Here is a 12076-nt window from a genome sequence, read left to right on the forward strand (position 1 = left end):
TGTCATTATAATTTGTTATTTATTAGGTTCTTGAACGCTAGCAAATGTCAATTGATTTTGAAGGCATGTTCCAATTCCATTCATTTATTAACCTCCAAATAAAAATCTACATCTGATCTGGCAAAAGCCGAACAAGCCAAGCCACGCCAGAGGAACTTGCTTGCAAGTTCATATTTTCCAAGGTTTTTGCTTGATTTCATTGACACCTGCTTTGGTTACTTTCTTCAAAATATTCATGCAAGTTGAGAAGAAAGTAGTAAAATTTTGAGTGGCCTGTAGAAAAAGTTTTGTTACTTGCTTGACAGTGTCCGTATGATAGTATATTCACAGTTTTCTGACTTGCGTGCAAGTTAAATAGAAGAGAAAATATAAAGTCAAGTAGTGACAATTTGACAGTTTGCATCATATAAATTTTAACTTGCCAGCAAGTTGTCATGCAAGTGAATTTGCATAGGTTATTAAGCTGTGCTACTAAATTTTGACAGAGGAAACGTCAAAACTGAAACTCCTTGGGTTGGAAAACTATTTCATCTTAAATAGTTTATAAAAAAAGTTTTGACAGATGGGAAAATGACACTTATGCAACATGACGCATTTTAAAATAACGATAACGACAAACTTAATTGTGAACGTGACGTAAAAACAAGCAAACACAACGAACTCTGTTGAAAACTTGATATCTCACGTTTAACTCAAAGTTAACTTATCAACTCGAAATTGAAATAATTAAAATCACACTAAGATTTCATGGTGCTTACCTCTATTAACACCGTGCGTCGGCCGAAGTAAAGTAGTTCACTCTATTCAATTAAATAATCAGATTTAAACATAATATTTGATGCAATTTTTTTTTGCAAAACTTATTTCTTTTCGTGAACAGAATATAAAACGCGTGCAAATGACGTTTGTAGTCCACGCCTTTTCCAAATTAACAAGAGGATTTTAAACAGATACACAGGCCACTTCTCTTGTCTGTTTGCCTGTGAATTAGAGTTGTTGCCTGCCACATGCAACTCTAAATCGTATCGTTATGTAATTAATATTTTGCGTCATGCGTCAGTCTTTGATAGGTTTTTAGCTTTGAGGCATATAAAGTTTGTAGCTGAACGCGTTCATGATTTACACATGAAGTGTCAAAGTGAATTGATCAAGAATGACACTATTTTCAATTTGGTCCTTCCTGGACTTAATATTGATCCAATTAACCAATGAAAAGTGAGATCGATTGAAGTGGTTTACCAATTAATCTGAAAAGAGCTTCATTAGCAAGTAAAAAACTGACAAACATCCATTAAAAGTTCACAGATTTGTCTGAGGCATCTTTCCCCTAAGAAACCGTTTGCATGTCTGATGATGATGACCCACTTATTTACAAAAAAATATGAAGAAGAAACAAGAGGCGGCTTCAATATAATTTCAAACCTCCAACTCTTTTTCAACCAAAACGAAATGAGAATTACTCTCTGGCACTCTGTAATTTTCAGCAATAAAACGTACGAATACAAAAGTTAATTTTTTTGTTTTGTTTTTTGGATTTTTTTTTTGCTGAAAAGTAAAGTGGCAGCACAAATTTGCATCACTCTCGTATTTCGGAAGGATGTGTTAAGGAAATCCAATTAAATATTTTGTATATCTTTTGTCGGTGAAAAATTTTTTATAAGCGTGTGTAAAAAATTGGGGAGGTGGACATGTAAGGAAAGATCTTGAGGCAATTTTCTTTAAATGAATGAAACGCTATGTAGGAGTGCACATATGAAATTAAAAGAATACAAGGAATTCATGTGGATGAATTTAGTGATTTTCGTTCAGTTTAAGTTCACTTTTACTTTTTGAATTGAAGTGTGTATTCGGCCTTAAGGTTCTCACAAAACAACGACGACCGATGACGACAAAAAACATTGCCGAAAGCATTATTTTATGGACAAAAATATAGGTACAAATCAGAAATTCGGCGTTCAGGTGTAGAGTTTTTTTTCCATACAACAAATGCTGTCGGCAGCGTTTTTTTTTTTTGCCATCGGTCGTCGTTGGTTCTAAAATACCATACGTTTAGACAGCTTTTTGCATCAGTAAAAAAAATTAAAAGTGTTTTCAAAAATACCTCATTTTAGATTTTAGCATTAACTTATCATTTTTTATCGAATAAGAAAATGAGTGCGTCCCACACTAAACATTTATTAATCGTTCAGTGAAAATTTTATTGAAAAAAGAACACATTTTTAGAGTAGAACAAAATTACATTGAACTTTAATTTTAAATATATTAAAATAAAATACATATAATTAAAAAAAAAAATAATTTATTCAAAATTATTTCCATACATTTCTTTATACTTAATTTTGGTTTGAAATATTTTTTTCTTTTTCTAAAAATCTTTGTCTCCACTTGTAAAATAAAACTATCCAATAAAACACAATCAACTCAATTCACGTCCATTTCATTCTAAATCCACTTAAAGTCTTCCGCCTTAAAAAAGGTCTCAGCAAAAATCTTTGTCTCCACTTTTAAAAACACAACTCTCCAATAAAACTCAACAAACGCAAAACAGAAACTTCGCTCATTTCAGTCCGAATCGACTTTGTGTCTTCCACTCTGAAAAATAATTCAGCATTTGGTTTAAAATAATTTCACTGTTTATTTAAATCTCTGTCTACACTTGTAAAAACACAACTCTCCAATAAAACACAAGCAACTCAAAACAAAAGCCACATCCATTTCAGTCCAAATCCATTTTGAGACTTCCACGTCTTTTATTACCTCAAAAACATTTCAGCCTTTCTTTGGTTTGAAAACAACTTCCTTTTTGCTTAAAATCTCTGTCTCAGCTTGAAAAAACACAACTCTCCAATTAAACACAGACAACTCAATACAAAAGCCACACCCATTCTAATCCAAATTAACTTTAAATCTTCCACCTTTAACGGCTGCAACTTTGATTTCCGGTTAAAATCATACAATCTCCGTCTTCCAATCTCAACTAATTCATAAAAAGCCTGTTTCTTCCAAAATTCAAAAAGTCCCGACGAATGTGTTTCCAAAATCATAAAATTTATAATATCTCTATAAATTGAATTTTCACTTATTGCAAAACAATCTTCAACATTTTTTTGCAAGCATAAATTTTCTGCCAAACGAAATAGTGGCTCACTGTATAGAGATTGTTGATGTTTCAAAATATCATAAATATTAGAAGTCGTTGTATAGGCAAATACAGTATTGAAAGAATCACGATTTTTAGTGAATGTCTTGTAGTTTGTTAATTCAAAAATTTCCTGGTATTTCGATTTAAAAGTTGGATTATGTTCGAAATAATTTTCCATGTTGTAATTCAAACTTAAGATTTTTAAATTTCTCCGAGATGTTACAATATCATCGAAAGATTCTATCGGTTTTTCACTTGGTAGAGTTAAGATATTTGTCCCTAGAAATGCTTCATAAAATGTAAAGATAAAAATTCCAAGCATAAGTATTAAAAAATAAATGAATCTTACACATCCAGAAGCATTCGAAACCTCCGGAAATGGTTGTCCAAGAAATCCCCGTAAACATTTATCGTTGAAAAAGTAGTCGATCAAAGCCGTTTTTTGTCCGGAAATGTACTCGAGTATAACTGATAGAAGAAAAAGTGCAGCGATAGTCAAGAGAAATGTCTGACAGTCAAAAATTCTTATGAATATATCAGAGATTGAAATTTTTGGTTCAACTGGTAGCATTATACACCAATCAACCAGATAATAAGGATAAGTGTACATTTCTAGCTGTTCTGTTCGTTGAACAACTCCAGAAGAAAATTCCACTGTTCCTTTTAAGACAAGTTGAAACATATCGAAGTTTGTAAGCGAAGGGTTAATGTTTGTCATATTCAAAACACCATTGTGTTTTTTAGCTAAAGCGCGGAAAAAGTGACCAGAATGGCCTAAGACTTTCTCCACACCAATACTATTTCGTTTGAATATCATCCCTGGTTCATCTCCTCCCAATAGAACTGGCAGAACTGTTCGTTTCAAGTCTCGCATGCGATTCGGAAAGTAACCATGATTCGGCAATGACCCATTCCATATGATTTCTTCAATAGGAACATTCGAAAAATTGCTATAACTGTAGTAAATAGATGAATTTGCAAAGTCACTATAAATAACCATCACATTTATCATGCTATTTCGCCAGCAGAAATCAAACAGATCTATTAGTTCTGTTTCCTTCTTCAAACTATTATTACTATAGTAAAATATTATCTTGCAGAACCTCAAATGATTAAGATATTTTGAAAGTTGTTGCAGAAGTAGTTGATTTTTTGAATCGAAGAAAACAAATGTTAGTAGATTTTCATTGATTTTCTTTTTCAAGTGAAATGATGCTGTTTCAGTTGATTGAATTATTGGAATTTCAAGAGATATTGATAAATCTTTAATGAAATTTTCTTCATTGTCAATAGTTTTGAGTTTTTTGGATGATTTTAGAATAAAAAGACTTTGAAAAGATTCCACTTTATGAATGTCGATGAGTAGGCTTGAAAGTTTTTCGTTGGAAGGTTTGAAAGTTTCCAAAGAGTAAGTCCTTCCAATATCCAGAATTGCAAAGAAAATAAGAAATAAGAGGTAACTCATTTTTACAACAGAACTTTCAATATGGGATAAATTTTTTTTGTTGAAATATTTGTACTACGTTCCAAGCCACGTAACTAATAAAAACTGAATCTAAAAGTATTCGTTTTGATTTTTGTTTCAGGAAAATAAATATTATTTTCAATTAGGTATCTAAGTACTTTAATAGATTATACTAATTTTAGAAAATGGGTCTTTTATTGCACAATAATTATATTTTTCCGATATGGCAGTGATGTAAAATGTCAATAGTTTTATACAGGGTGACAGAAAACAATTTTGATTGAATTTGTAAATAAGTATTTATGTATGTAGTAAAAATGTAGTTTGTTGTTAATTGTTAGTTAGTAGTTAGTTTGAAGTTATTTAGAAGTTAGTTAGTTGTTAGGTAGTCTTTAGTTAGTAGCCAGTTAATAAATTAGTTATTTTAATGTTAGTTAGTAGTAAATTAGTGTTTAAACATCTTTAGAACTTTGAGAAGGCTTCTTTTGTTTGCCAAAACCATGTTTTTCGTTTTATAAACATACAAATTTTTAACTATAATGCAGAATCACCCTTTACATAAGTTAATGACAAAAATATTTTTAGTATTATTTTTAAACATGTGCGCAAAAATAGAGTTATATTTAATTGGAATTTCATGCTTATATTTAATTATATTTAATTTGTTATATTCAAACAACATGCTGAAATCCAGTGAACCTCAAATTTGCCCATCCTAATGTGTTTAGGGTATCACGCATTAACCCTTTCAAGAATTCACGGAATTAATATTGACGAACCTAAATGCACTAAGCATTCATGTATTTTTCATGTATTTCTGAATTCATGTATTCGTGTCTTCATGTATTCATGTATTCATGAATTCATATACTCATGTATTCATGTATTCATGTATTCATATATTCATGTATTCATGCATTCATGTACTCATGTATTCATGAATTCATGTATTCATGTATTCATGTACTCATGTATTCATGAATTCATGTATTCATATATTTATAAATTCATGTATTCATGTATTCATATATTCATGTACTCATGTATTCATGAATTCATGAATTCATGTATTCCTGTGTACATATATTCATGTATTCAAATCCACACAGCAAAATTTAGTCAGTATATAGTATGTTCTTAAACAAAAGGTTGCATTATTTGAAAGCCGCCATATATCCCTAATTAGGGTTTAACAATTACTTTGGGTTGATATTAACAAACACGAAAGCTTGTTACTTCTGTTTCCAAATTAATTAAAATTTAAGAGTCACGCTACAAAAAACTACTCAAAAGTAATAACCCTAAATTGATTAAAATTTGTAAAAGGCAAATGACTTATGAGGCTAATTTGTGGTAAATGATTGTTTATATTTGCCTATTTTATTTAGAATGCAATGTTTTTAAAAATTGAGCAATAGTTTCAGAACTTCTTTAAAATGGATATCATTGTTTTCCTCCTAATTGCACTCTGCATAGTAACGTCTGCTTTTTCAAGTAATTTGATAGGACTTTTGAGTGATATTAAAAAATTTCAAAATTTTGAAAGTAATTCCTTTGTTTTCGAGGAGGATCTTTTTCAAGAAATGTCCATGTCCTTAGAAGTTCCATTAATTCTTCTAACAGAAAATGAAACTTGTTTCATAAAAAAACACTTCAATAATAATTTTTTAGTTGTTGTTTTAATGGAATCTTGGAACGATGAACTTCTTAATGGACTTTTAGAGAGTCTTCATCAAATTAGATTGTGCAAAATCATATTTATTCTTGAGGATTCTAGCTACTTGATGGATTTGTTTAAATTTTGTTGGACAAATGGAATGATAAATGCTATTACTGTCCTGAAGGACTTTGAAAAAACGACATTAGTTCACACCTACTCAAACTTTCCAGTATTTGTTATTGAAGAAATCAAATGGAAAATGAGACAAAGTATGGAAAAATTCTTCCCAGATCGCTTAAGAGACCTGCATGGATATCAACTACCACTTTTAGTTGGAGGACCAGATAATAATATGTTAGTTTCAAAAAACAAACTTGGTGAAATAGTACTCAAAGGCTGTGTGGGACATCTTTTTCAAGCTTTCCTAAGCAAACATAATCTCAAGATCAAACCATCCAATATTAGTTTACACCTTCCAGCTCAACAAATTCTTCAACTTGTTCTCAATCAAAGTATTGAATTATCAACAGCTGCAACTTATCCCGCTATTCCAATGGATTTATACACATATCCTTTTGATTTGTCAGATTGGTGCATAATGCTTCCGATTGAACCGAGAATTCCCATCTTCGAAGTGTTTATGATAATATTTCATCCAAAGGCATTGATAATTCTCATTGGAATTATGACAGTTCTATCAGCATTGCTAGAATCAGCTATAACATTGACAATTGGTGGAAAGAGTTCATTGTTGAACTATTTCATCAAAAATAGTGTTTTCAGGGGAATACTTGGTCAATCTTTTGCCGAAGAGAAAAAAGCTACCATCACTATCAAACTTATCTATTTACTAATATGTTTGTTGGGTTTAAATATTGTCACTTCGTATGGAGCATTTCTTCAAACCTTCATTACTCATCCTCCAAGTGGAAAACGTATCGAATCATTTGATGATTTACTTGCATCAAAAATGAAGGTCTACAGTTTGAAGGCAGAAGTCGATCGATTGACAATTTCTGAACCACGTTTTCGACAGAAATACTACGATATGTTTTTATTCGAAAAGAATTTCACCAAATACTTAAATTTGAATTATTTTTTCAACACTAATTATGCTTATGTGGTGACAAATATCAAATGGATAATAATTCAACATCGACAAAAAACTTACAGTCGTCTGTTATTTCGTTTGCCTAAGGATATGTGTATGTTTCGAAATATTCCATTGGTATTTCCAATCAATGAAAATTCAATATTTAAAGATGTTTTGAATTATCTATTAATTGAAGTTCAATCGTCGGGTTTGATGGATTTTTGGAAGAGAAGAGTATTTTATGAGCTTGTTGAAGCTGGAAAACTTCAACTTGACGATTCGACAGTGAAGAGAAGTGCTGAGCCGTTGAAAGTTAAAGATTTGATGTCGGTATGGATAAATTTGGTGTTGGCTTATTTTGTGGGAATTTTGTGTTTTTTATGTGAAATTTCGGTTTATCGACGGAAGATTCGGAAGGAAAATGAAGCTCGATGGAAGTGGTTTTTAGATTAATTGATCTTAGAAGATATGTGTTAAAATCTATCAAAGTGTCTATAAATAAAATAGTTGAACTTTAGTTTGTGTCTTTTCATCCAGTTTTATCAAATTCTTTCAGGGCATTCTTTTCGCTAACCAGCTTATTTGCTCTCGTAAGTTGCCAAATACTCGAAGCAATTGATTATTTTTGATAGCTCAATAAAATTGTAACAAATATTTTCTATTATATCGAAAAATAACAAAAATATTTTTCTATTTCAATCAAAAGAAACCATAAATATTCGTTCTTGTTGATTCTCATGATTTCAAGGGACATTACAATGTTTTAATATTTCACTTTTCTGTTTGGTAATCAAAAGTATGGTAGGAGTTTGTAAAAGTACCTTGAGACACTTAAGACATCCTTCGTTCACATATAATTATGAAATAAAGGGCACAACCGTCACGCCTCCCTTTAAGGTTAAAAAAAAAAAAACACATTTAAACATACCATCCCTATACAACTTTGTTGAAAAAAAAATCAACTTCAATCATCATTCAAGGATCTCATCACAGCCCATAAATATTATAAAAATGTGCTGTAAAAGCGTGCAACAAATCGCCTTGTAATGGGATTTATTACTTTATTTTTTGTTTTTTTTTTTTGTTTTTAATTTTCATTCGATTTACTGATGATTTTTTTACCGGACAGCCAAAAACAACATAACCAAAGAAATAAATTTTTATATCTCACTTTAGCAGTGGCGGCGGCATAGTGTAGCGCATACTGGTGAGTTCTTATCGTTGATGAAATATTACCAAAAACAAAAACTCACGTAAAACTGTAAAAATTCAAAGAGGAGGAAGATGAACAAGACAAAATGGCATAAGAATAATGTTAATGCTAAATAGCAGGACAGAGTGGATGTAGAGTATATGTTTTGCTCCTTAACCAAGAGGAACTCATTTAAGGACGGGCATTGGCGACAGCAGCGGGTGCGGTGCTGCATCTTGGGCTGCGGTGGTGGCGGCAGCATGTATGGCAGTTTAATAACGACCACCCTGAGGCTGCTCGGTGAGAATGCAATTTATTGCATCGATGATTGATTATAATAATTTATTGATAAATTAAATTTATCGCTGACAATGCATGCAGAAATTGTTAAAAAAAACATAAAGATTAAAGGCGAAAGAGAAGTCGAAGAGTGAGGCTATATAAAACGTTAAGTACATCAATCAAAAATTAGTGCGTTTTTATGGTTCATTTAAAGGTTATTCAGCTATTCAGGCCCCAAAAAATGATGATTCAATTCTTAAAGAGTATATATCTTTTGAGTTTCTATATTTATTTTTGAGTTTGATATTTATTTGAGCAATTCAGCTATTCAGCATTGACAATGGATAGCTGAATTCGATCCAAAATCACAAATCAACACAAAAATTTGATATTTCATATAAAGAGGCGCATTAAGACGAACATAAAAAATATATTTTGTTTGTCTCAAAAACGTGTGGTTTGGCCGCCATTTTGAAAAGTGCGTTTTTGTGATTTTCTCGGTTATCAGATATAAGGTGAGACTTTCTTCTATGAAATAATTTAGGTGCAATCTGTAAGTACTCTTCAACCCTGCTCAAATGCTTAAAACACCAAAAACACTTACTTTTCAGCCAAATTTTGTGATTTTTGATAGATTGAAAGGCTTAAATCAACATCAGAATTAAGGTAAGACCCTCTTCTATTTGAAACATGTCGAGTGCCATCTCTAATATATGAAAAAGTACTTGGTAACCCTGCTCAGATGCTAAATAACACCAAAAACTCTTACTTTTAAGCCAAAATGGATGATGTATTATAGAGTTAAAGGTTTTAATGGACATCAGATTTTAGTTAAGACACTCTTCCATATAAATCAATTCGGATGGCAACACTAAAATAAGAACAATAGTACTATGCAACAATGTTAAAATGCTTAATAACAAAGAAAAACACCTACTTTTCAGCCAGATTCCACGATATTAGATTTAGTTTATTGCTAAAATGTATAGATCAGATTAGTAGTGTTGTCACATAACATTTTCCAATTTTTAAATTGGCAACCTTATTTTTTTTCTTTTTCAGTACGTATTTGTTTTTATTTGACTTCAATTAAACCTCTAAACTTATGACATGAACTAAGTAACTCAGAGGTTGGATCTCCGACTTCAAAGTCTATCCAACTTGCTTCAGCGATTGTTTCACAGTGATTTTATCACAACGAGTTTGTCTTAGTGGTTCTTATCACAGTGATTTTGTCAAAAACCTCTTTGGCAAGGCGTTGATTTACCTATTTCATTTCAATATATACTTCTCAAACCTTAAACCTATTGACGCAGATTAGGTACTTTCTTCATTTCAAAATAAAGGTCACTTCGTAAACAATCTCCTTTTCAATATATACTCAATAGAAACTTTTCTTAGTTTTTCTTACCTTCCTCTAAAATACACAAACTTTCAACCATCATCATTATAGTGAAAGGATATAAAACCTTTAGACACAAAAATACAAACAACCTCCGGCTATATTTCACACATTTTATTTTTGTTTGTTGCTGCACAGGTGGCGCGCATTGCACCTTTTGCAACCCACGCAACGTTCTTTATGTTATTGGTGCTAATTGTTCATACTTCACCAATAATATCCATCAACTTGTGCTCATCTTCTTTCGTTCGGACCTCTTCTCTCTGTGGGCTAACAAATTATATTGATGTTTTTTTTGTTGTATTTTTACCCTTTTGAACGCCTCCTAGTAGAGATAGACATTTATGTGAACCACGACACAAAACTTAACACGAAAAAAAAGGTCAAAAGTATGCCTTCCGTCCGATTCATGATCAGCACGCTAGCTCATCGTTAATCCGATCTGCGTGCGAGAAAATAAGTTCCAAGATCAAATCTCTGGATAAAACTTTACGTGGACTTTTATTTGCTTCCAGATTTTTTTTTTGTGTTTAATCCAACTCCACAACACTTTCAGTTTGTGCTGGATAAAAAGGGGCTGGAATATGTTTATAATGCGAATAAGGGCCCTTGATAAATGTTTTCCAAAATTCGAAAACTTTTCAAATAGTATCTTTCAACTCGAATCAAAAAATAAAAATCTAAATTTATTGTGCATTGATGTGCATTGTTAATTTGACAGAAGGTTTATTTAACTCTGAAAGTTTGTTAAATGACTTAGTCCGGCCCTGTTTGTCATTAACAATGGTCATGAACAATGACATACTGATTGACACTATTTCAAAAGAAAAACTAAATGATTTATTGCTTTGAAGCACGCGTTGCAAATTGTCAAAACTTAAACGTCAAAGTCAACCACGCAGAAAAGTGTGAACTTGACCTAAGAGATGGTAAATAACAATCAAATGTCAATTCTTACAATTGTCTAAGGAATTATGATAAATTAGAATCAGCTGGCAATTTGACTCTGAGTCGAAAGCAAGAAAGTGACAGTTCAGTGGGTACGAATGTAGCAAATGTCACTTGTAAATGTCACAAATGAATGGCGCTAAAATCGCTTGAAAGAAAACTCATTTTATAGCTTTTTGTTTTTATTTTTGTACACTTCAATCCAGATTTTATAATTATTGAAAAACTCTTCCACTTGAAAACACAAATTTCTCCAATAAAACAAACAACTCCAACCAAATGCAACGATCCCATCAATATCCAAACCCACCTCAAATCTTCAACTGTCATCTTTTTCAAAATCGAACTGTCAGTAGTTTCCATCTTTTTAATACTTCCAATTGCAACTAACTCATAAAACACTCTCCTTGTCCATAATTCCAACAATCCACTCGATTGTGTTTGTAAAATAAAAAAATTCAATATTTTCTTATAAATTGAATTTTCATTCATCGAAATGGCAGCAAACATATTTTCCAACAGACACAATTCAGCAGACCAACGAAATGATTTTTGACTAAAGAATTTTTGTTGATTTTCAAAAATTATCCAATTTACACTGGTAACTGTGTAGCCATATGACATATTGAGGCCATTTTGATTTAATTGAAAAGTGTTGTAATCAGTTCCTTCAAATATATTGGAATATTTGTCTTTGTAAATGGGTCTGATTTTGAATAAATATTCTTCGATATCTTTTTTCATTGCCATGATTTTTAAATCAGTCGATTGTAAGTTATCGAAAGATTGTATCATTTTTCCTTTCGGTGGTTGGGTCATGAAGGACTGAAGAAATGCACTGTATGAAGTTACCATCATGATTCCGAGAAAAAATATCAGTGAATAGTTGATT

General features: G+C 31.4%; 2 protein-coding genes across 2 annotated transcripts; one reads left to right on the forward strand and one right to left on the reverse strand.

Annotated features, from left to right (window-relative positions):
* Positions 1–2610: 2610 nt before the first annotated feature.
* LOC129919498 (uncharacterized) lies at positions 2611–4671 on the reverse strand. Its single transcript, XM_056000394.1, has 2 exons — positions 3492–4671; positions 2611–3430 (listed from the first exon to the last, which is right to left on the reverse strand). The coding sequence occupies exons 1-2, from the start codon at positions 4605–4607 to the stop codon at positions 3422–3424; spliced, it is 1125 nt and encodes a 374-aa protein (XP_055856369.1). The 5' UTR covers positions 4608–4671; the 3' UTR covers positions 2611–3421.
* Positions 4672–6190: 1519 nt separating this feature from the next.
* Positions 6191–7877, forward strand: LOC129918123 (uncharacterized). The gene has a single exon (XM_055998474.1). It carries the CDS (start codon positions 6191–6193, stop codon positions 7811–7813), a length of 1623 nt encoding a protein of 540 aa, XP_055854449.1. The 3' UTR covers positions 7814–7877.
* Positions 7878–12076: the final 4199 nt, after the last annotated feature.

This window comes from Episyrphus balteatus, chromosome 4, assembly GCF_945859705.1.
Source record: "Episyrphus balteatus chromosome 4, idEpiBalt1.1, whole genome shotgun sequence".
NCBI lineage: Eukaryota > Metazoa > Arthropoda > Insecta > Diptera > Syrphidae > Episyrphus > Episyrphus balteatus.